The 26,872-nt window shown below is 36.0% G+C and overlaps 1 protein-coding gene across 1 annotated transcript; it reads left to right on the top strand.

The window, feature by feature from the left end:
• On the top strand, window positions 10,573-12,573 carry LOC109232816 (glutathione transferase GST 23-like). Its single transcript, XM_019398537.1, has 2 exons — window positions 10,573-10,937; window positions 12,177-12,573. Exons 1-2 carry the CDS (start codon window positions 10,587-10,589, stop codon window positions 12,528-12,530), a joined length of 705 nt encoding a protein of 234 aa, XP_019254082.1. The 5' UTR covers window positions 10,573-10,586; the 3' UTR covers window positions 12,531-12,573.

Raw genomic sequence — 26,872 nt, forward strand, 5'->3', positions numbered from 1 at the left:
GGTTCAGAAAAAATAATGAAAATAGTGCATTGCAATGTGACTATTGTCATATGAAGGGTCACAAGAAAGAAAATTACTATAAGTTGGTAGGATATCCATCTAACAACAAGTTTAACAAAAGAAGAACCTTTGACAAGGGAAATTCAGGAGGAAGCAAGAGACCTACAGCTAATAATGTGAGTTGCATTAATGAATCTGAAGGAACCAGTTCAGTAGATAGCTTATCAGGAGGGCCCAGCAACATACCATTTTTCACTCCAGAACAGTACCACCAACTGTTGAAGCTAATTGACAAAGAACCTTCAAAAATAGATGCAAAAGCAAACATGGCAGGTACAGTTGATCTCCTTAATGCATGCTTATCTGTAGGTTCTGAAACTAATTCCTGGGTTATAAATACTGGAGCTTCGAATCATATGGTTTCTAGCTTGGACATCTTAACTGAATCCCACTCTGTTGCCTCTAACTCTAGTAAAATACATTTGCCCAGTGGTAACACTACTTCTGTAACTCACACAGGATCATTAATTCTTTCTAATGACCTAGAACTGTATAATGTTCTTTATGTCCCTAACTTCAAATACAACTTGTTATCTGTCTCAAAGCTGACTAAAGAACTGAAGTGTTGTGCACTATTCTTTCCTGAATTCTGCATTTTTCAGGACCTCTACAATGGCAGGGTGAGGGGGATTGGTAAGGAAAAGGATGGACTTTACATACTTCAACCTGCCAAGATACCACCACCTGTCAAAGTGCCTGACACACCTTCAACTCCTTCATATCTTCAGCAACCCCAGATTCTAATATTCCAGTCCCAGAGTCATCTAATATCACATCAAAGTCATGTTCACATCCTTCTATTTGGCACCAAAGACTTGGTCATGCCCCAGTAGTAGTATTACAAAAAATTCCTTCATTGAAGACTCATTTGTTGAATAAAGACAGTTTAAATTGTATTGTTTGTCCTTTAGCAAGGCAAACTAGGTTTTCTTTTCCTACTAGTACAAAGAAAAGTGTATGTCCTTTTGATCTTGTACACATGGATGTTTGGGGTCCTTATAGACAATGTACATACAATGGATACAAGTATTTTCTTACTATTATAGATGACTACTCAAGAATGACTTGGATCTACTTGATGAGAATGAAAAGTGATGTCTTTCTTTTACTCAATTCTTTTCTTGCTCTTGTCAAAAATCAGTTTTCTACCACAATTAAGACCATAAGATCAGATAATGGTCTTGAATTCTTCAATTCCCAGTGTTCAACTCTTCTCTCATCACTTGGCATTTTACATCAAAGTTCTTGTGTGCATACTCCACAGCAGAATGGAGTAGTAGAAAGGAAACATAGGCATTTGCTTGAAATGGCTAGAGCCCTTAGGTTTCAAGCTCATGTTCCATTAAAATTCTGGGGGAAATGTGTATTAACTGCAGCCTTTCTTATTAACAGATTGCCATCTTCAGTCCTATCTGGGAAATCTTCTTATGAGGTTTTTCATAGACATCCTCCCTCACTTGACATTATTAGAGTTTTTGGATGTCTTTGTTATGCAACTGCTTTACATAACACTGATAAATTCTCACAAAAGGCCATACCTGCTATCTTCATGGGTTATTCTACCTCTCAAAAGGGCTATAGATTATACAATATTTTCACTGGGACTTTCTTTGTTAGTAGGGATGTTTCTTTCAGAGAAACGGTGTTTCCATTTAAGTATCCTAAATCCACATTCCTACACACTCTATCTTCAAGCTCATCACCTACATTTCCTGTCAGTGCTCCAACTTCTCTTTTTGATTATTCTTTTCCAGCTTCTATGGATCCCTTACCACCTGTAACTCTAAATTTCCTGCTTCTCCTATTGCCTCTGAACATTCTTTATCTCCTTACTCTTCTTTCCCTATATCCTCTCCACCTCACTTTTCTCCCCATACTTCTTCTTTTTCTTCTCCTACTTCAGCATCCTCTCCTATCCTATCTGACCCTCCTATATTTGCCTTCAAAGCACCAGCACCAGGATTTGCCCCTTACTCCTACAGCTCCCTTAAGGAAGTATTGAAGACCATCTAAACCACCCTTGTGGCTTACAGATTTTGTCCATCAAGTCAAACTCTCATCTTCTACCCCTTATTCCATCACTGATTCCATCAATTATTCGTCCGTATCACCTTCTTATCAAACCTGTTTGTCCTCTTATTCATCCATCATTGAACCATCCTCCTTTGCTCAAGCTGTCACTGAAAGCAATTGGGTTCAAGCTATGAAACTTGAGATTCAAGCATTCACAGACAATAATACCTGGGAGTTAGTGCCTTTGCCTGCAGGTAAGTCTCTCATCGGTTGTAAGTGGGTTTATAAAGTCAAGTACAAAGCTGATGGATCTATAGAGAGGTATAAAGCCAGGCTAGTGGCTAAGGGGTTTACTCAACAGGAAGGTCTGGATTATCATGAGACCTTTTCTCCTGTGGTTAAAATGGTCACAGTCAGAAGTGTGGTTGCCTTGGCTGCTCAACATGCTTGGCCCTTGTTCCAGATGGATATTTATAATGCATTTCTCCAAGGTGATCTTTCAGAGGAGGTCTACATGTCCTTGCCTCAGGGCTTTGGTAGTCAGGGGGAGACTAGAGTGTGTAGACTACTCAAGTCCTTGTATGGTCTGAAGCAGGCCAGCAGGCAATGGAACCTAAAGCTGACTTCAGCTCTTGTAGACTCTGGTTTTAGCCAAAGTAAACTGGACTATTCCTTATTTACCAAAAGAAGTGGCAGGGATATAGTAATCATATTAGTATATGTAGATGATCTCCTAATTACAGAAAGTGACAATGATCTAATCCAAGATGCCAAAAAGATTCTAAATGGTAATTTTAAGATGAAAGATTTAGGAGAGCTCAAATTTTTTCTTGGTATTGAGTTTGCAAGATCACAGAAAGGCATTGTTATGAATCAAAGGAAATATGCCTTAGAGCTCATCTCAGAATGTGTCTTAGGAGGAGCAAGACCAGTTACATTTCCACTTGATCAAAATGTGAAGCTAACCAGTGTGGAATATGACAAACTGTTTAGGATACAGGAGAATGATCATGAACTTGAAGACACAAGAGTATACCAGAGGTTAATTGGTAGACTCCTATATCTGGCAATCACAAGGCCAGATATCTCTTTTGCAGTTCAGACTCTAAGTCAATTTATGAATGCACCAAACCAGTCCCACTATGAAGCAGCCCTAAGTGTAGTAAGATATGTGAAAAACAGCCCAGGGAAAGGTCTATTGATGAGTAGCAGACAGAGTGGCAAGATTGTGGCATTTTGTGATGCTGATTGGGCATCATGCCCAGTAACCAGAAAATCAATAATAGACTATTGCATAAAACTTGGAGATTCAATGATTTCCTGGAAATCCAAGAAGCAGAGTAAAATTTCAAGAAGTTCAGCAGAAGCAGAATACAGGAGTATGGCTACAACTGTAGCAGAATTGGTATGGTTACAGGGATTACTTGAAGAGATAGGTATGAGAGTTGATTTGCCCATGGAGTTATACTGTGACAATAAAGCAGCACTGCAGATTGCATCTAATCCTATGTATCATGAACGTACAAAGCACATAGAAATTGACTGCCATTTTGTTAGAGAAAAATTGCAAGCAGGAGTGATAAAAACAGCTCATGAGGTATATCTATAACTTAATATATTAATAGCATCTAATCCTATGAGTTATATGGAGTTATACTGTGACAATAAAGCAGCACTGCAGATTGCATCTAATCCTATGAGGTATATCTATAACTAAATATATTAATAGCATTAAAAGACAAAGTAAAATAACAAGTTTTGACGTACTTATTTTTTATGGAATTTGAAAAAGAAGATAAACATTTGTTGTAATTGCAAAATAAAAGTTATGGTCAATTTGCTTTAGTTACTAAAATCATACATTTAACTTAATTGAAGTTAAATGTGCTAAAGTGAATAATACGAGGATTAAAATTAGAGTAACGCAATTGTTTCCTTTCTTGTGTCATTTACAATAGCTAAGAGACCCAAGCAACCTTTCTTCGGAAGTCGTTGAGCCTTCATAAAAGATACAACTTTGCAAATCTCTGGAACCTGACCCCCTTTTAGAATAAAATTGAGTTCGTTTGGTATCTCAAACTTAACTATCTTTGCATCACAATCGATGATAACATAGCAAAAAGATAACCAATCCATTCCCATTAGCATGTCAAAGTCAATCATATCAAGTACAATAAAGTCAGCTAGAGTATCTCTACCCTCAACCCGAATATCACAAGCATGATACACGTATTCAGCTAATAGAGACTCTCCAACAGAAGTAGCAACTAGAAAAGGATTATTCAATAGTTCAGGTTGTCTACTAAACCTCAAAGCAAAGTATGAGGATACATAGGAGTGAGTAGATCCCGGATCAATTAACGCAAGTGCATCAAATGAACAGACAGAAAGAATACTTGTAACCACAACATTCGAGGCATGAGCATCCTGTCTAGTAAATGCAAAAACTCTCGCCTGACCTCTACCAGAATTACCTTGTCCTTGATTCACAGTAGTACGATCTCCAGCACCTCGACCTCTATTTCCTGTACCTGCAGCACCTAGAGTATTACAAGTAGTCTGAGTAGGTGCAGCTGACTGAATAGAAGCATGGTTGAAATTCCTCGGAGGCTGAGGGCAATCCCTCAAGGTGATTTCCCAACTTGCCACCGAAAGCACTCTCTAGTTAGAACACGACATTGGCCCAAATGTGATCTACCACAGGTCTGGCAGACTGGAGTAGTGGCATATATCTGCCCAGAATTACGATGTCCAGATGATGATGGTCCCCTAGTACCTTGTCTGTAATGTGGTCTGTATGTGGGCTGTGAAGACAAGTGTGTCCCTGTCTGAGAACCATGTTGTTGTTGTCCCTGATTTCTGCTCTTCAATTTTCACTAAAGCCGCCATTGAAAAGATCCGCCTATCTTTGCCTTCTTACGTAAATCACTGGCTTCACGCTCATCACGTCCCTGATTTTCAATCTTTCTAGCGAGATCAACTGCATCAGAGTAGGACAAAGTCTTCATCCGTGGGGCTACTACAGTATATAGACAACCAACCAACCCATCAACAAACCTCTGAACTCGAGCTTCTCGGGTAGGCACTAAGTAAGGAGCATATCTAGCCAGATTACAAAACTTGATGTTATATGTTGACACATCCATATCTGGAGTCTGAACCAATGTCTCAAAGTCTCTAGCATATTTTTGCCTCAGGCTGTCTGGAAGGAAATGATCCATGAATAACTTACTGAACTCGTCCCATGTCAGTGGTGCTGCTCCTGCTGGCCTTCCTAGCAATACAGTTTCATACCATGTGTTGTCCATATCCTCTAGTTTGTATGCTGCGAGATCTCCGACCCTCTCACTAGAACATCCTAGAGCACGTAATGCCTTGAGTGTCCCATCCAAGAAACTTTGAAGATCTGCTGAATTATCATAACCTGTGAATTTTGGTGATTTCAATTTCAAGAACTCTTGCAGGGATACCTCCTTATTCCCGAAGGTCTGAGTCTGTGCAAGTGCTTGTGTCTGTAAAGTAGCCTGATGAGCTGAACTTCCACCCTGAGTAGGCACCAATGCCTCTAACACATTCAATAACCTTGCCACTGTGTCAGCATGTAAGGTAACAGTAGGTACAATAATTGGTATTGGTGGTGGAGCGTCCCGAACTCCCTGTTCTTGAACTTGATCCGGTATAGAAGTTTAGGGTTAACCCATATTCATAACTTCAGGTTAAGGAGCGGCATGTCTTTTAGTTTGATGAACCCAACTTGACTGTCACCTCGGGTAGTACCAAGTCCAGTAGATGAGGGTGTGCGTGTCCTAGCCATCTGCGAAAGAAATGCTCCAAAGTCAATCTCATTTATCTCAAGCACGATCAAGGAATGAAGGAAGGGAAAACATTCTAAATGCTTAGTAGCCTCAAGATCATACGTATGGACGCCTACATACCCATGAACCAGACTCTATTAAACATTGCTCCATGACTCGGGACTTAAAGCCTAAGCTCTGATACCAACTTTGTCACGATCCAATTTAGGATCGTGATCGGCGCTTAGGAGCAGGTGCTCCCAAGTAAGCCTTATCGGTATTTTACAGAAAAACGGACAGAGTTTCCCCTCTTTTTGGACTATCCAAAAAATTTCCTGTCTCATAAACAAGTAACAACCAACCAATATTCACCTAAATCAGTCACAACCTTCATCAACTAACCACAAATGAGTTTCCATTAATATTACCAACCTCCTCAACATAATAAAACCCAAACTAACTCTAAAAATACGGAAAGAAAGTGTAATACTAGTAACTAGTCCATATCACCAAATGAATACTCACGACACTAATAATATAACGATGGAGCAACTCTAAGAGCTCAAAAGAAAAGACTATAGCAAATAAATAAAACTCTTCGCGCACGCGAACAAGTGCGGGGCTTACCAAGAAGTATCAACCTGCGCTCTAATTAACAAAACCTTCGCGTGCGTCAACCGCTGTCTCTGTTAAAAAAATAGCGGGGAGTGAGTCGCTAGCTCAGTGAGTAATAACACTTAATCACAACCGTTTTTATTTGGGGACAAGTCAGAAAATATGCTTGTATAATAATAATCTGAACTATCATAAAAATAAAATGCTCTCTCAAAAATGGTAAATATAATCAGTCTATTCATGTGCTTCCTATAACGGAAATCAATTTAACAAATCGATAATAAACTTGGTAAATACTGTGTCATAGCAAATCTTTATATTTGGGAGGTTTCCAAGAAATGATCATGTAATCTGTATCATTGTATGGACCCTTTCGTAAAAAGAGTCAAATATAACTGATGGTCCCTAATCGAGGGAAAATTGTAATTGTATGCTAGTTCTACATTCCCCCTAGGAGGGCTATAACTGTACTCGGTAATCGAAAATACAAGGCGCACCAGGTCTAACGAACCCGCCGTTAGCTACGGGATCCTCAAAGTCTCCTCCCATTAACACTATTTCTTGTAAACATTAATACTCGTATGAAAGCATTTTCAAAATAATAAAGGGCATATAATTTTTCATCAAATCGTGTAATTTTAGTTTGGTAATGGTAAAAATATCTAGTAACGATGAGAATATTTAAAACAATAATAATCATTTCGATATCATATCGAGTAAAGGGCTTGTCCCCCACGCAAATTTTCAGAGCATCGGTAGTACATTTATTTTCAAAATCATATATAAACCATGCAAGTTATGAAAATACAAATTGCGGAAGGGTAACTACTCACAGTACTCGTGCCGAAAGACCAAATGCTTCACCTCGAACAATTTGTACAACTACCTCTAATCAATCTATAATTACATAATATTGATCTCATGTTAATTTCCTTGTTTAGGCTAGTTCATAGCTAATTTAGAATACCCAACCATCGGGGTTTCATATTTGACTCTGAATTCGCCGTATTATATTTACCCATGCTATGAGTAATTTTAATTAGTCCAAAATTTTTCAAATAAAAAGACAATTATATAGTTTATTCCCTATAACTATTCAATTTCCTTAATCATGTATATAAAGATACTAGTTTAAATAAATTACACTGCTATCTTCTCGTTCTTCTTTTATTCTTAATCCTCCAATTGTTTTTCCCCAATTCTCAATCAAATCACACCCTTGTAATTACCCAAACATACTATAAAATTCTATATCTAAAATCAATATTGCCATAATAGATGGAAGCATGCTTGTGGTTACTTGGAACTCTATTGTTGAGGCTCGAAAATATGTGCCAATTTCCTTTTGATGGATCACGGTGTTGCTGCTAAAGGCAGCAATGAAACTTTTCTAAGTTTGATGCTTTAGTGGCTAAGGGTTTTCCATCCTTTAATTTGAACGCTAGGTTCAATCTGATGGGCCTTAGCTTATTTGCCCTCTTTTATATATTATTATTCTTTTGGTCTTATTTTATTTGTTTTGCTCTTTTTTTTTCTAATGACCTATACACCTTATTAAAAATATAGGATATTATATTATTATAAACAAAATGAAACAAAAATGACCTAAAAGGACAGGAAAGGAGAAACCAAAAAAGAATATACAAAGTAAGTGTTGTTCAAAAGAGGAAAGTAGGGAGGGATAAAAAGAGAAGCAAAAAAGGGGGGGAAAGTCCAGAATTTAGCTTTCATGAAAATGTTAATATGCGCTCCCAATTGTCAAATAGGGAATGCATTCAAGAAATTACCTTTGATAAATCCATGCCCTATAAAATGACAACCAAAAATTTTCAGAATCTCATTGATTATTTCATTATATAGTAAGCTAATATTAATATGCGTGAGACAAATAATTGAAATAGTTTTTACAGAATATATCAACATGAGTCATTTCCCAATCAAAGTCATCTTATTTTCATTATCCAACCTTTTGCCTAACATTTCACAAGTAAAAAGTAGTATCATTTTTTATGGTGAAAACACTCAAGTAACAGTTCATTGTGCATCAGGAGGAGATGATGAAATTAGCTATATATTTTCACCTTAGCATAAATCAATAGTATATAACATGGTTATTTTATTTTAATTAATTTTCTGGAATACTTTTCTTTTGACCTTTTTGGTGGGGTTGAAAAGATAAAGCTTTCGTTGTGTTTGATAATTCAGAAATATGTATTATAAAGTCACCACTTTCAGAACCTAGCTATCAATGTAACTGGTCATGAAGGAAGATGGATTTTATTTGAGCAACGAAAATGGTGATGTTTACAAATATTCTGATTGGTAAAAGACATTATATATTGTATAAATATTATTTCTTCTTGTGAGTGCGAGATATATAATACTGTCTATCATTGGTTTAGCATGGTTTTTTCTCTCTTCATCATTTTTATGTGAACTGATCAAGAATATCTTTTTATGCTTAGAGCATGTTTGGAAAGTCACCAACCAATTAAATTTGTGTGTACTTAGCTATGGCTTTCCCGTGCCTGTTATGCCTTTGCTTTTTGTTCCTTATATCAAATACCGATACGGGAAAAAACTGAATTTAAATATTGAAGATGACATGTCATGACACGTGGACCGGTCAAATAGTCAAAGCATGACAAACAGTTAGAAGACACGAGCAACAATAGATGCGGGAGAGAAGATACGAGCTACTATCCAGATGAAACGAGACTCGTACCTGTTCGAGACATTTAAAGCTCGAAGATCAGAAGGAATTGAAGATATGAATCTGATAGCGTAAAAGAGTCCAAATTCAACATTAAATGCCAAATACGTTAGAGAATTTGTATTTAATAAGAATGATTGAATAATGTTTCTTTTAATGTCATTTACTGCTCGTAATTACCTCATTAAGACAAAGATATTACACTTTCTCTTAGAATTGACTATAAAAGGAGAAAGTCACAACATTTGTAAGACACGAAATATCATTCCGATTATACTGAAATATACTCTTATTCATTGCTTTATTGTTGTTCACAAAATCTCTTATTTCTTGATTATCAGTAACCCGATTTCTCTATTAAATTCTAGCTTTAACCAAATATTCAGTTTTCTGGTTAAACAGATACGAGAAAGATGCGCTCAAATGCCCAACCAATAAAGAGGCTTGAGCTCAAAAGCCCCCTTATTCAACTAGGTTGACTCGCTAGGTCCAAAATTATAAACCATTATACGCAGGTAGAGCATCTATTTGTCGTATATCGTTTTCCGCCAAGAAAAAGATTGTTTTATCTTCTTTTTAAATTTTTTTCTCCCTTGTACAATATACAAAATTCAGTGTAGAACTTAAAAGAGGACATTCGGATTTAATGAGTAAAAAGACCTCTATATTTATAAGTTTTAAGACAAATAATTTTTTTTTTCTTGACCAGAAAATGTAGAAAAGTTCTCAAAATAACCTTTAAGAATATATAGTTAGCCAAAATCAGTGTTCTTTTGCTTAATTTCACTTGAAAATGAAAAAGGTAATGTGATGGAAGATTTTGAGAGTTCTTTGCATTTTGCATCCTTTATGTGTACATCATTTTGCAATTTGTACCATAATTTTGTTTTCTCACGATTGCTCCCTACAATATGACCTCCTTGATTTTAATCATATCCTATGTTCTTATAATTTCCTCCCTAATATATATATGCACCATTATTTGATTTTATAATTCCATTAGAACTAGCCAAGCTTTTGCACTAAAAGTAACTAGTCAAAGTTTAAGCCCCGGACTAAGAAAAATATAAGTAATCAACTAGCTACCTACAGGAAAGGAAAAAAGAATTTAAGAAAAAGAAAGTCAGAAGTAAAAATATAAATAAAGAACGTATATAATAAGAAGGGAACTTTGAATAAAGCATAAATTAGTTAGTCATTGTCATGCATCTTTGACTAAAGTTGATAAAAAATTCATAAAGATAACTAATACATCACAATTTGAACTAACCTTAATTAGTTAATTAATTAATTAGTCTAACCAAAGGTGCTATATTCTAAACTTTATTAATGAAAATCCAAAAACCTTTGCTTAGTCGACCAAGCATAAGCTCTCAATATTTTCTTTTAAAATGAGAAAGAAAATTCAGAAACTTAGAGACCAAATAATGGATCAAGATTTGAAGCTATATGGAGCATGGCCTAGTCCTTATTCTTTAAGAATAATATGGGCTCTTAAATTAAAGGGCTTATCATATGAATATATAGAAGAAGATTTGGCAAATAAAAGTGATTTGCTTTTGAAATATAATCCTCTTCACAAAAAAATCCCAGTTCTTGTTCATGTTGGAAAACCAATATGTGAATCTATGGTTATCCTTGAATATCTTGAAGAAAAATGGCCGAATCAGTATCCTTTGTTCCCAAATGATCCTTATGAAAGAGCTGTGGCTCGATTTTGGGTTAATTATTTTGAAGAAAAGGTAAGATTATTTGCCTTACTTTTTTTTTTTTTTAATGAGTTTAACTTTTACACGTTGATAAAGAATTTTAACTTCTTCATCGCTTATAGGTGTAGATTTCAATTTTCACTCGGGGAGCGTTTGGAATGTCAAAAGTCATTTTTAAAAGAAAGTGTTGGTTTCCGTAAAAAAAGTCTTTTTCTCATGTTGGGTAACAAGAAAATAGTTTTTGGTAAAGAGGAAAACGACTTACCTCACTTATGGACGTAAATCATTTGTCAAAATAGGACTGGTCATTCAAAAATAACCAGCGTTTACCAAGTCAATGAAAAATAGCCACTATTTTGCTGCAACAGAGACCGGTCCAGCATAATATTCTGGAGTTCGGTGCACCTGTGTATGAACTCCAGCATATTATGCTGCACCGGTATACTTTGCTGGCTCCAGTATAATATAGTGGAGACTGGAGCACCGGTGCTCCAAACTCCAGTATATTATGCTGGACCGATCTGGAACTCCAGTATATTATGCTGGAGTTCTAGTGTACTTATGCTGGAACTCCATCATATTATGCTGGAGTTCCGGTGTACTTATACTGGAACTCTAGTATAATATGCTGGAGTTCAAGTATACTTACGCTGGAACTCCAGCATAATATACTGGCGTATTTTTTCGGGTTTTGAACAGTGTTTTCGCTCAGATTTATCTTTACATGAAAAGTGGCTAAATTTCGATTACTTTTGAAACTGGGCTATTTTTGAACGACCAGGTATAAATCTGGCTATTTTTGAATTTCACCTAAATCATTTTCCTTACTATTATATTACTTGTTTTCTTATGTAGCCATATTACTTGTCTGACTAGCACTTAAATTATTAATGCTTAGGATTCAGGAATATCACTAAAACACTATCCAATTTGCTAATATAATTATTCATCACTAATATGAATATTTTTCAAAAAAAAAAAAAGTTTCACTCACCAACCAAACGTTAGAGAAAAATATATTCCATATATCGTATCAAACACACTCTAAATGTCATCTCCTCTTATTAATTTCGTCCCCTGCTATCTATTTATTGGCTCAAACTCCTCCTAAAAATAAGCAAAGTGCACAAAACCTATATCCAACTGCACTAATGTTGTTGTTGTGGTATGTCCAAAATGAATAAAGGACTAACTGCGCACCTAATGTTATTCGTTCTTAAATATTCTCTAGAAAAAAATACTGTCCATAATACATTTGAAAATGTTTTGCAGAGTGTATCCCTTTGGATTATATTTAGAGCCACAGGGGAAGAACAAGAAAAGGCAGTAAAATCCAGCTTAGAAATGTTGAAAACAATTGAAGAACATGGTTTTAGAAATCAGAAACTATTTTTCAGTGGAGAAAATGTTGGAATAGTTGACATAATCTTTGGATGGATTTCTCATTGGCTGAAAATCGTAGAAGAAGTCGGAGGTGTCAAACTGCTTGAAGAAAACTCATTCCCTAATTTACAAAAATGGATGAAAAATTTCAAAGAAGTACTTGTGATAAAAGAGAGTCTCCCTAATCAAGAAAAATTATTTTTGCCTTTTAAACTTACAAGAGACATGTTGCTAGCATCTTGAGTTTGTTGAACAAAATAAATATATGTGTGTGTGAGTTTTTTCTTCTGGTCATTGTTTCAGTATTTTTTTTACGAGTTTAAGTTATGTACAGACTGTGTACAATTTTTTAAAACCATCAGGTTGAGTTAATCTATTATACCAGGTAACTACTTATAGCAAATCAAGTCCGATGACTTGAAAATAATTTGTATATTGTAACATGTTAACTATACCAGTCATCACATGAAGTAGCGACAGATAAATTATGTAGCTAAATAGAAAAATTCGTCGCTAATTATATTTACGATGGATTAGTGACCGATTATTTAAAAAAAATTATTTGGTACGAGCGATTTAGTGACAAATTAGCGACGAAATTCGTAGCTAATTCTAGTAGTTATATATATATTTTTTGTTATGTATAAAGGTATTTACTAATTTGTACACTTTTCAGTGTTATATAACTTGATTTTTTCGGCAAATGACGTAGTAATGAGTTATACTTGTTTAATTATAAGAAATTCACAAATAGCTCTTATCTTATAAGGATCAGGAATTTTCCTTTTTCCTGTATTCACACAATAAATTCATTAAGTTTCCTATATTTAAAATATGAATTCATTTTTCCTTTATAACAATAAAAATTTAGCTTACCACGATATAGCATTTTTTACCTTAAAATTCGAATAACAATTAAATTTATATTGTGGTTTTAAGGATATGTGATTCAATCCAATATCAATTGATAAATAAGAAATTAAATAGATAAATTAGAGAATAAAATAAGTCAAACCAGTATGCTAGCCAAATTTCGACCTCGGCTTGTGGTAATCTCGAGGTGTGATAATAAGAATAGCAAATGATAAAGCAACTCTGATAAACAGTAAGTGAAATAACAAGGAAGTAATGAGTGTATATATTCTTATCAGTGAACAATGATGCTTACAAATGAATGGGATCCCTCTTTATATAATAGGGGAGTCCTAAATAAGGTACACTTCTAATTATAGTAGGAAATCATATTAACATCTAATTAACCGCCGAAGATCAATCCATTCCGAAATTCACGCCACGATCTTCGATCCGCTGCGGATATCTCGCCCTTTCCGTTACTGAACTATACCGATATCATTTCGAAGTATGCCCTCTTCTGACCTCGGTTATTGATGTCGACCTCGATCTTGGAAAGAAACTTCGATCCCGGACACGGCATCCTGGCCTTTCGACATGGTATCTCTTTTTCGATCAAAGGATTAAATCGGGTAGCCCCGATTTCCACCGTATACAAGCATATATTAACTCTTATCCATCCTAGAACATTTGGTTAAGAAACTACCTATATTATAAAAAATTATTCAATAATTTACCACCTGGGTTGCTAATCTCTTGCAATTTAGGTAAGAAATCTATCCAATCCTATTATCAACATGCTATAATAAATTCATTTTTTCACTCCTTGTAAATGAAAAAATAATTAATCATTACACTTTCATAAAAGATCTTTGTATTGACTGTTGACTTATTTAAATTACTGTCTTACCCTCTTTTCCCTAGTATAAAATTAGATCAATTGTCATTCCAATCACCAAATTTTATCGCTTCAATATGAGTTTTTCCTCAGTCATTAGTGTTATTTTACTCTCCATTATCTTGTCATTTTACATCATACCAAGCTTAAATGCCTATAACCTCCCAACAAATAATAAATCTTCTTGGGGCTTACCAAAAAGTGTAGTTAATATTACAAATTCCTTACCCAGTGGCCCTCCTTTGGTGATTCATTGTGCATCAAAAGATGATGATTTTGGATTCCATACACTCCAAATGCAAGAGACATTCAGCTTTACATTCAAAAGAAATATTTTTGGAAGAACTTTGTATTTTTGTCACTTTTGGTGGGGTTCAAAGAATGTTTCTATTGATGTGTTTAAAGGATTTTCTTGCAGAAATAAAGCTTCACAAGTAATATCAGAGTGTGACTATAGTGCGAGGGAAGATGGCATTTATTTATCATATGACATCTTTTTTGTGCCATATACAGATTTGATAACTAAGTGGTGATGATTAAGGTCTGATGTATTTTCATCCATCTCTTCAGTATGAAAAAAAATTTAATGAATATATATATTTATGCCATCGTTCTTGTTTCTTATATACTTTTTCATGTATTTTTGCATTCCGAAAATGATAGTTGGAATATTGAAATAGGTCGAGGTCATTTTAGATATGATAAGACGATTCTGGTGAAAGGGATATGCTCAGGGGCAGAGGCAAAAGTCGAGCTACAGGTTCAGTCGAACTCTCAATAGTGTATTTTATGTTGAGAAATTTATTAAATATGTAAAACTATTAAATTTAGAACCTAGTCATTTGCACTTAAAGTCGTCGTTCTAAAATTCAGACCCGTAAAATTAAAATTCTGGCTCCACCTTTAGATATGTTGAGCGTCTAAGGGATCTTACTCACTTATATTCTGGATAAGAACAACACTAAATTGTTGAGATTAAAAGAAGGATGAGTACATAATTTCATTAATGTTAGAGTTATCCCAACTTAAATGTACTAAACTAAACTACATTGGTCAACTTGATCAATAACTTAAGCATCAATATTGTACTTAAATTAAAGGTTGTGTCTTGATTAAAAAATACTTTGTTGAAGAAAAAAAGCTTTCACAATAATGGTTGTTCACAGAAGACACGACTAGTTTGTTTGTGTATTCAAAGATGAAGAGAATCCAAGCTAAAGTGAGAGGCTATATTTGTAAAAATAAATAAAAGAGGCAAATTTGAAAGAGTAGCCTCAAAAAAGGTTATGTGATGCAATTCTTTTGTCCATTATGAGCTAGCTGACCCAAACCCATATAGATGCAACATAACCCATACATAATTGCGCCCACCTGACCAATGGCAATACTTTCGGGAACTTTATATAAATAGCCAGACGGATTCACTATTAACTTTTTCAAGCGTAAAAATAGCACGGGCTAGCCAGTTTTCGGATTGATCATTTAAAAATAGCCAGCGTTTGTAAAGTTATTGAAAAATAGCCATTATTTTACTGCAACACGGAAAGTTCCAGCATAATTTACTGGAGATTGGTGCATCTGTGTATGAACTTCCAGCATATTATGCTGGAACTCCGACACGCGAAAAGTTCCAGTATATTATGCTGGACCGGTATATTATACTGGAACTCCAGTATAATATACTGGAGTTCCAGCATATTATACTGGAGTATTTTTCCGCATTTTGAACAATGTTTTCATTCAGAATTATCTTTACATGAAAAGTGGCTAAATTTCGATTACTTTTGAAACTGTGACTATTTTTGAATGACCATTTGTAAATCTGGCTATTTTTTAATTTCTCCCTTTTCTAGTCCGTGTGCGTTGATTTGATACTGATAATACACGAGTTTATACATATTATACATAAATTATAATATATATACATACCGGCGGCCATTTTTTATTAAAAGCGATTGGATAATCGGCTAATTAAGTTAATTTTTCGATATATTCTTTTTAGGTACTACTAAGAGAGAAGCGTGAATGATGGCATTTGAATGTGTAAAGGCCTTATTGATAAGAAGTGAGAGCAAAGTAGAACAATATAATAATAGAGACAAGACGTATAGGAGGAGAATGTAGAAGTTATCTTATTCAAGTGTGTTTTTTGTGTGTCCTTCATAAGATAAAGTATACCATATTTATAGGATATAGGATACTTGAAAGGTTACAAGAATACACCTAAAGGTTACAAATATTAAGTGATGAATTAACTAAATACATGAACTCAAATGGTTCATGGAATAGGGATGTATGGAGTATGGCTGTCCAACGGACGGGCCGTCTCGTCCGTGTCCCGGCCCGGCCCACTTAGTTCTAAACAAGATGGGCTCATGTGAAGCGGTACACTGGATGGGACGGGGTGCCCATTTCGTCCCGTTCTGTCCCGTCTCGTCCTACCTGTCTGTCTGTCCCGTGTTTTTTTTTTTTTTGATATACAGCCGTTGGGCAACGGCCTCCGTTGCAAATTTAGCCATTCCCAACAGCCAAAAACGGCCATATTCCCTCCCCCCCCCCCCCAAAATACCCCTACCCCCCTCTCCCCCCTTCCCAAACTTTAATATAACCCCTAAGTTTATTAAATTACACTTTGACCCTATTTTTACTATAAATACCTCCATCCTTCTTCATATTTTCCCACAAAAATCAATCATTCTCTCCCAAATCTCTTAAATTCTATATATATTATTCTCTCGATTTTCTCACAATCAAGTGATCAACTAAGTTTCAAATATTTGGGCAAATTTTTGGAGCAACTTTCAAGCTTCAAATTAATTCGTCAAGTATTTGGAGCAATTTTTTGGGAAATTTCTTCAAGTTTCAATATTTAATCACGGTGCACTCTTTCCGTCTCCTAATTTTAATATATAATTTTTGCGTATTATTTTAGTGCTTAATTTTTGTGTTTACTTTACGTGTTCTAGCTTCGTATTTTATTTGTGTGTTTAATTTTTTTAATTTAATTTCGTATTTAAATTATGGTACCTAAAAATGTATTTGGCCTATTTTAAAAAAAAAAAAGTAAAAGAAGTAATAGAGGTGATAATAGTAGTAATCCTAATCCTTCTCCTAGAATTAGAAAACATATAGATGAAATGACTCATGTTGATGAAACTTCATTTTCCCAACCTCCGCATGTTATAATATTAATTTCGGAGAACAACTAGATCATGAAACTTTACAAAGACAATTTGGCAATGATATTTTTATTGAGGACGAAGAAAATGAGGATGAAGAAAATGAGGAAGAAGAAAATGAGGAAGGAGAATTAGATGAAACACCCATTAGTCCCGCAACACAAGCTCCAACTCAGAGTCAATCTCGGTCGGGAGCTTTACCCCCTGTACCTCCTGTAAGGGGTAAACCTAAGGGTGAACGTCCCAAAACATCACTTGTATGAATTTTTTTTAAACATGATAAAGTCAATCAACGTGCTATATGTAAAAATGTAAGCAACGATTTGTACACACCCAAAGTGGTGGGACAGGGGGTTTAACCAGGCACGCACTTAAGGAGCACAAATCTTTATAGATACAAGCTAATATCTAAGCTGAAAAACTACGGATCCTAGCACCGGTACTGGCGCTCATAGTGGATCTGGCGGGAGTTCTAATTTTTTACAACAACAGCTTGACCCTGCTTCTGGTACTATTTTACACCCATATAACAAAGATAGAGATCGTGAGAACTTAGCAAAAATGGTGGTTGTCTGTGGCTTACCTTTTACTTTTCCTTCTCACCATGCTTTGGTGCATTATATACAAGAAACTTATAATCCTGTTTTTCAAGGTTTTCCTAAGACCACAGTTAGAAATGATGTTTTTAAATTTCAAACCGAATATCTTCAGTATATTTATTGTGTATTTTCTCACTTAGATTGTAAAGTGTCTATCACATCTAATATAGGTCGTAGTCGTAATGGTTGTGATTATTTAACTGTTACATGTCATTGGGTTGATCATCACTAGAACATGCAAAAACGTATTATTGGTTATAAATTTGTTGATTCAAAACACACTGGAGCCTATATTGCAACTACTGTTCTATAAATAGTTGATTTATATGGACTCATTGATAAAGTTTTAACTATCACCTTAGATAATGCTTCTGCTAACACAACCGCATCAACTAGCTTAAGAACTAGACGTTATCCAATTAATCCAGCAATTTTTCATGTTAGATGTGCATGCTATATTTTTAACTTGGTTGTAAAAGATGGTATTAATTTATTTTCTGATGCTTGTAGTAAAGTACAATATGCTTGCGGCTATATTTTTCGTGCTAATAAAGCGAGTAAACTTCGTAAATTTGCTCAATAATGTGCTAGTACTAACCTTACATATAGAAAAGTTCTAAAAGATGTTTGTACTATGTGGAATTCTACTTATGAAATGCTTAAAGATGCTTATGATTATCGGGTACCTTTACAAAAGGTATTTAATATGCATAATGGTATCCCCACTAATCAAATTGTTGATTCTGATTGGGATGAGATCAAAGAGTTTACTAAATATTTAGAATTTTTTTATTATGCTACAAAATAAATTTCTGGTATATATTATCCTACTGTTACACAAATATTATGGTATATTTATGGAATTTCTGTTGTATTTGGTAAGTATAAAACAAATCCAACTTATGCACCGGCTATTAAAGAAATGATTTTAAAATTTAAAAAGTATTTTTTCCCTATTCCCGAAGTTTATTTAATTTCTACTCTACTTAACCCATCTTTAAAACTAAGAGGTGCAAAGGGACTTGTTCGTAAAATTTATGAGAATTTAGAAATTCAAGAAAATGAACAACCATCTCTCGAAAACTGCCAAGCTAGCATATATTCTTATGCTAGATCAATGTTTGATAAATATAAATCTATAGATACAACTGGTACTGAAACTGCTCCTTCTACTTCTAAGTCTGAAGCAGAAGTTTTATGGGAAGATATGGATGATATAACAGGTTTTGATTCCTCTATTGATGATGAACTTGATTCTTATCTTAATCAAGGATTGGAAAATATTAAAGACGAAGAAGGCAAGGAACAACTTTTGTCATGGTGGAGGGAGCGTGGCAAGGCTTTTCCAACACTTTCAATTATGGCCCGAGATATCCTGGCTATTCAAGCATCATCAGTAGCATCGGAGAGTGCTTTTAGCGCGGCAAGATTTCAAATTGGAGATCATAGACATTCATTAGCGGAGGACAGTCTAGAGATTTCCGTATTTTTCAGAGATTGGATTAATTCAGAAAGAAGAAATCTTGGTTTTGAAAAATTAACCACTAGGGAAGAAGAAGAAGAATACAATGACATACTAACCACTGGGAGCGATGACGGCATGGAGCTCATGGAACATCAATCAACATTGCCAATTCCAGCAGAATGTCCGAGAGATATTATTGATAAGTTACAAAGAAGCTATATAGGAGCTTACAAATATTAGTATGATAATTTGTAATTGGCTACTAAGAGGCCTAGTTCAAACAGAACCCTTCCTAGAAGGTGGCTGCGTAGATTAGGTGCTCTTCAAAAGAATTATATTTGTATTTGAGATTTAAAGTTCTATTAATAAAATAAAAGGCTCTAAGCGTTGAATTTTATTTATGAATTGTTTTAGTTACTTAATAGTTAATACTTTGAAATTAAATAAATTATAACTCTATTATAAATTTATAATTACTAGAATATTTCATTACAAGTCTTTTGTTTTAACATTTTATAATTCTTTGCTTAGTTTTCTAATTTTCGTTTTAACATTTAAGTTTATTAAATAAGTCAAAAATCTAGCCGTTGCAAACTTTAAAAACATAGTATTTTTCAGAAAATTAGACGTTTTTTTTACATTAAAAAAACNATTTGTGTTTTTACCGTTGTTTGATGTAATTTGAAGGCTCGACTAAGTTCGTATGATGTTTTAGGATTGGTTGGTATATTTGGTTGTAGTCCTGGGGGCCTCGGGTGAGTTTCGGATGCTTAACGGATTTGATTTGGGACTTAGGCATTTTCTGAGGTTGTTGAACCTATTATTTTTGCACATGCGGATTTTGGACCGCAGGTGCGGTGCCGCAGAAGCGGCTGGGTAGCCGCAGAAGCAGAAATGGAGCTGGACAACAAGGACCGCAGGAGCGGCTGGGTAACCGCAGAAGCGGAACCGCAGATGCGACCCAGTGACCGCAGAAGAGGCCCCAGCCCGGATAAGTGACTTTCGCACCTGCGATGATTTTTCCGCAGGTGCAGGACCGCAGAAGCGGCCCCATGACCGCAGATGCGGAAATCGCTGGGCAGAAAAGAGGAGTTCGAGGGTTTGAGATTTCATAACACCAAATTCGATTTTTAGCTCGGGAGAAAGCGATTTTTTGAGGATTTTGAAGAGGAAGTCATTGGGTAACGATTCCTAACCCTATTTCGTTTATATCATCAATCTATAGTAATTTTCTCCATCTGATCAAGGAATTTGAGTGGGGAAAAAAGGGAATTTGGGGAAAAAGTTCTCCAATCGAATTTTTGGGGTTTGATCGGGTTTTAGGCGTCGGATTGGGATGATTTTTGTACGAATGAACTCGTGAGTGAATGGGTGTTCGTAATTTGTGATTTTTACCTGATTCCGACACGTGGGCCCAGGGAGGATTTTTGGGCGTTTTTCCTATTTTCTTATCCTAGCTTGATTTTATTAGTTAAATTAGTTACTTGTAGTTATATTTACATTATGCAATTGGTTTGATTAGATTTGGGTCACTCGGAGTCTGATACTCATGGCAGGAGCGTGGTATTGGGTTGATTTGAGCGGTTTGAGGTAAGTGGCTTGCCTAACCTTGTGTTGGGGAACTTTCCCATAGGACGTCTGGTATTACTTGATATGTGAGTGCCGTGTACGTGAGATGACGAGTACGTACACGGGCTATTGTTGTAAAAATCCCGTTTTTCCACCTTAATCATAAATCGTTTTCCCTTATTAGATTGCACTACTATGTTTAATTGCTGAGATTAGATTAGGAAAGCATGCCTACGTGTTTTAACTGCCTATTTGATTTCTGTGCGACATGCTGAGGTGGACCCCTCTTTCCCTCGTCTGTGTTTAGTCTAAACTGTATAATTTGATGTCGTACCTGTCATCTTATCTTGAGCTACATATTTACTTTGGGATTACGGACGTATTCCGGGAGATCCCCCTGCCTTGCATATTTATTTTGGGACTACAGACGTATTCCGGGAGATCCCCCTGTCTGGCATATTTATTTTGGGACTACGGACGTATTCCGGAAGATCCCCCAGCACTGCATAATCATTTCAGAACCTACGGGAGGTATCCCGGGAGAGTTCCTGTTGTGTTTACCTTGTTCTGAGCCGAGGGCTCCCTTAACTGTTAAAGTTTGTGCATTTCTTTAAATGCTTACCGTATACTCTATTTATATACCTTATTGTTTAATTTATTATATATACTCTAGTAGGGCCCGGACCTGACCTCGTCAATACTTGACCGAGGTTAGGCTTGGTACTTACTGGGTACCATTGTGGTGTACTCATGCCCTTTTCTGCACATATTTTCGTGTGCAGATCCAGGTACGAGCTATCAGCCTCGAGGTTAGTGCGTGCTTGCTGATTTCAGGAGACTTCAAGGTATTTCTGCCCGCGTCCGCAGATCCTCGGAGTCCCCTTCTATTCTCTCCTAGAGATTTTCTTTTGTTTATCTTCAGACTTTTGTATAGAGCTACTTAGATTATAGAAGCTTGTGACTTAGCGATATTCCGGTTCTTGGGAGATTATTTTGTATATGCCGAGAGGCTCTATCCTTGTTATTTACAATATGCTGTTTTAATTTTTATAGTAGTGTTTCTATAATTTCTTCGTAATATTAGGCTTACCTAGTCGTAAGGACTAGGTGCCATCATGACATCTTCGGAGGGGTTAAATTGGGTCGTGACACTCAAAGACTGTCAAGCTAACATATATTTTTGTGCTAGATCAATGTTTGATATATATAAATCTATGAAAATAACAGGTGGTGAAACTGCTCCTTCTACTTCTAAGTCTAGAGTAGAAGTTCTATGGGAAGATATAACAGGTTTTGATTCCTCTATTGATGATGAACTTGATTCTTATCTTAATCAAGGATTAGAAAGTATTAAAGACGAAGAAGGCAACGAACAACTTTTGGCATGGTGGAGGGAGCGTGGCAAGGCTTTTCCAACATTTTCAATAATGGCTCGAGATATCCTGGCTATTCAAGCATCATCAGTAGCATCGGAGAGCGGTTTTAGCGCGGCAAGATTTCAAATCGGAGATCATAGACATTCATTAGCGGAGGACAGCCTAGAGATTTCTGTATTGTTCAGAGATTGGATTAATTTAGAAAGAAGAAATCTTGATTTTGAAAAATTAACCACTAGGGAAGAAGAAGAATACAATGAGATACTTAGCACTGGGAGCGATGACGGCATGGAACTCATGGAACGTCAATCAACATTGCCAATTCCAGAATAATGTCCAAGAGAAATTATAGATAAGTTACAACGAAGCTATATAGGAGCTTACAAATATTAGTATGATAATTTGTAATTGGCTACTAAGAGGCCTAGTTCAAACAGAACCCTTCCTAGAAGGTGACTGCGTAGATTAGGTGCTCTTTAAAAGAATTATATTTGTATGTGAGATTTGAAAGTTCTATTAATAAAATAAAAGGCTCTAAGCATTGAATTTTTTTTTATGAATTGTCTTATACTCTTACTTAGTTACTTAATGGCTTGAAATTATATTAAATAAATTATAACTCTATTATAATTACTAGAATATTTTATTACAAGCCTTTTGTTTTAATATTTTATAATTCTTTACTTAGTTTCCTAATTTCCTTATAATTTATTAAGTTTTAACTTTTAAGTTTATTAAATAAGTCAAAAAACTAGCCATTGCAAACTTTAAAAACTTAGTCATTGTCAAAAAAACTAGCCGTTGCCAAACTTAATGCTTAAATAATTAATTTTTTTATAAGAAAAACGGCCCACTTAAGGCCCGCAAAATCATTCCATCCCGTCCCGTCCCATCCCGTTTGTTAGCGGGATGGGATGGGCCTACGGTTTCGTCCCATTTATCCCGTCTCGTTTAGGCCCGTCCCGCCACCGTCCCGGCTAAATGTCATCCCGTCTCGTACCGTCCCATCCCGTTGGACAACCATAGTATGGAGTATTCAATTCACATCCACTTTAGTATATTCTTAACACTCCCCCTTTGGATGTCCATCTAAAAGATAATGTGCCTCGGCAAAACCTTACTAGGAAAAACCCAGTGGAAAAATATCTAGTGAAAGAAAAAGAGTACACACATCTTGTAATACGCATTGAGTGCTGCCTCACTAAAAATCTTACAAGGAAATTCCAATTGGGACAAAACCTTGGTTAAGGGAAAAAGAGCACAACGCGTATTATACTCCCCCTGATGAAAACTTTATTTGATATCTCGAAGACGATGCATTCCAAACTTGTGCCTCAGCTTCTCAAATGTTGATGTTGACAATGCCTTAGTGAATAAATCTGCCAGATTATCACTTGAACGGATTTGTTGAACATCTATCTCACTATTTTGTTGAAGATCATACGTGAAAAAGAACTTTGGTGAAATGTGTTTTGTTCTGTCTCCTTTGATATATCCTCCTTTTAGTTGAGCTATGCAAGCAACATTATCTTCATACAATATTGTTGGAATCTTCATCTTTAAAGAAAGACCACACATTTGTTGAATGTGTTGAGTCACTGATCTCAACCATACACATTCTCGGCTAGCTTCATGAATAGCTATTATCTTTGCATGATTGGAAGATGTAGCAGCTAAAGTTTGTTTTGTTGAATGCCATGAAATAGTTGTACCTCCACAAGTAAATAAATAGCCTATTTGAGATCGGGCTTTATGTGGATCAGACAAATAACCTACATCTGCATAACCAATCATTTGTGAATCGGATTCATAAGAATAAAATAATCTCATATCAATAGTCCCTCGGAGGTATCTGAAAATATGCTTAATACCATTCCAGTGTCTTGTTGTTGGAAAGGAACTAAATCTTGCTAATAAACTTACTGTAAAAGTTATATCTGGTCGAGTATTATTTGCAAGATACCTTAGTGCCCCAATAGCACTAAGATATGGAGTTTCATCACCAAGAATCTCTCCATCATTTTCATGAGGTCGAAATGGATCTTTATTTATATCAAGTGACCTCACAACCATCGGGGTACTCAATGGATGTGCTTTATCCATAAAAAAATACTTTAGGATCTTTTCAGTATAAGTTGATTGATGGAAAAAAATTTCATCTTTCATATGCTCAATTTGTAGACCAAGACAAAATTTTATCTTTTCAAGATCTTTCATTTCAAACTCTTTCTTCAAGCAGTTTACTGCTTTCGGAAGCTCCCCGAGAGTTCCAATGAACACCGATTTGGAATCGGATTTGAGTGAAACTAGTATGGTTGGACTCGTAATTGAATGGGTTGTCGGATTTTGTAAGTTTTGTCAAGTTTCGAGGCATGGGCCCAGGTGTGATTTTTGGCCGGATTTGGGATTTGACTTAGGATTCGATCTCTATCATTTGTAATTGTTTCCTTGGGCTTTATCTGATGTATTTGAGTTGCTTTTGGCTAGTTTTGAGCCGTTCGGAGGTCGCTACGTGCGTGATGGCATTCTTGGAGCATTACTTGGGTTGCTCGGCGTCTGGAATTGGCTTGTTTAAGATAAGTAACTCTTCTAAACTTAGTTCTGAGGGTATAAAACCCCGAATTTTATGCTATGTGATTTCTATTGAGGTGACGCACATGCTAGGTGACGGGCGTGTGGGCGTGCACCCTGTGAATGGTGGCTTTGTTGCCTTCATGGCACTGTATAGTGGCCCTACTTTGTTGATATCTGTGATTTCACCATGTGATTAATTAATTGAGCTGTCAATCATACTAAATATCATGTTTAGGCTTTATGCATATATTTTTAGGACCCATAGTGGTCGTTTCTTGCAGTCACCTCACTGATTTCATTGATATTTCATACTCAGTCATATTCATGCATTCATATCATATCTTAGTCTCCGTTGTTATTTATTGATACATCATATCATTGTTGTCGGGCTAGTTTCATGACATTGAGAGCCCGGGAGACTAGAGAGATTGATGCCCGAGTGAGGCTGGTGGCCTGATTGTGAGGATATTTATGGGATCGGGCTATACGCCGCAGCATGTTTTATTGATTTATGACTGAGTGAGGCCGAGGGCCTGATGGTGAGGATATTTATGGGATCGGGCTGCACGCGTAGCATGTTTTATTGATTTATGCTTGAGTGAGATCGAGAGCCTGATTGATTTATACCATGATTGGCTTGTTATAGTGCTTGGGCTGAAGGAGCCCCTTCGGAGTCTGCACACCCCCTGTGAGCGCAAGTACCTACTGAGTGCGAGTGCCGAGTGATTGGGAGGACTGAGTGACTGTGAGGACTGAGTGATTGTGAGGACTGAGTTACTGGGAGGACTGAGTGAATTGATACTCTGAGAGAATGCATATGGTTTTATTGCTGAGTCGCATCGCATTTGACATGCCCATGACATACAGGCATAGAGATGCATTTTTCTCGTGCTGTACGGTATCACGATTCATGACTTTTTACACACATTGATATGTGGTTATAGAGAGGTATTTCACACATACTATCTGGAAAGAAAATGAAATATCACATTTACTGTTGAAAGGATTTTTGGAAAAAAGTTATAGTTTTCAAACTTACTCATATTTTTAACGATTTCGGTAAATGATTTGGGCTTTCATTGGTATACTTGAAAAGTGGGACTGTTTACTGGAAACTATAAAAAGGCAGAGCACTTTATTTCTGAGCTATTTCTTTATTTATTTGTTGTATACTGTTATGAACTGCTACTCAGTTATGGTGTTGGACCCGATCTATGTTCCAGCTCGTCACTGCTTTCAACCTGAGGTTAGGTTTTGTTACTTTTTGAGTACATGGGGTCGGTTGTACTCATATTGCACTTCCTGCATATTGCGTGCAGATCCCGGATGCCGATGTTGCTGCGTTCGATGGTTGCTGGATTTGAAGGCGTACCTGTGTTCCTGTTGTAGCTGCCTCTTGTTCACGGTAGCCTAGATTATAAAATTTTGTTTATGTACTTTTCAAACAGAAGATGTATTTTCGTATCAGCTTTGTAAACTCTATTCTTAGACGCTCATGATTTATACTACCAGTCTTTGGAAAAATATAATATATCCAGAATTTATTTTATTTAATTGACTTATCAACATTATTGAAATTGGATAGTTATTAGTTGGCTTACCTAGCGGGTTGGGTTAGGTACCATCACGACTAGTGAATATTGGGTCGTGACATATTGGTATCAGAGCTCTAGGTTCACAGATTCTACAAGTCATGAGCAAGTGTCTAGTAGAGTCTTGCGGATCGGTATTATGACGTCCATACCTATCTTCGAGAGGTTACAGGACGTTTAGGATATACTTCCCATCTTTCTTTTATTATCGTGCGGCATTGATTCAGCTTGAAGCGTAACTCCTTGAATTCCTTCCAAGCATTCGTATGCGCGCATGAGCGCTCGATATCAGCTGTGCATCGACGGCTTGTGATTCCCTGGATGAGGTGCGAGATGTGATTTTTGTGTGTTGATGATGCGCCAGTCTAGAGGACTTGGGGCTGGGTTTTGACTGTAGCTTGAGCATAGAGGTGTTGATTGTGTGAGCACGTGCTTTTGGATTTATATGTATGTCTCTATTAATGGAATTTATGGCTGGATG

This window comes from Nicotiana attenuata, chromosome 9, assembly GCF_001879085.1.
Source record: "Nicotiana attenuata strain UT chromosome 9, NIATTr2, whole genome shotgun sequence".
Lineage (NCBI taxonomy): Eukaryota > Viridiplantae > Streptophyta > Magnoliopsida > Solanales > Solanaceae > Nicotiana > Nicotiana attenuata.

What these genes read in the sequence shown, in the direction of transcription:
- LOC109232816 (XM_019398537.1), top strand. Translation starts at nt 10,587, where the DNA reads ATGAGAAAGAAAATTCAGAAACTTAGAGACCAAATAATGGATCAAGAT. An exon ending in TTAATTATTTTGAAGAAAAG is followed by an intron (nt 10,938 to 12,176) that starts GTAAGATTATTT and finishes AATGTTTTGCAG; the next exon opens with AGTGTATCCCTTTGGATTAT.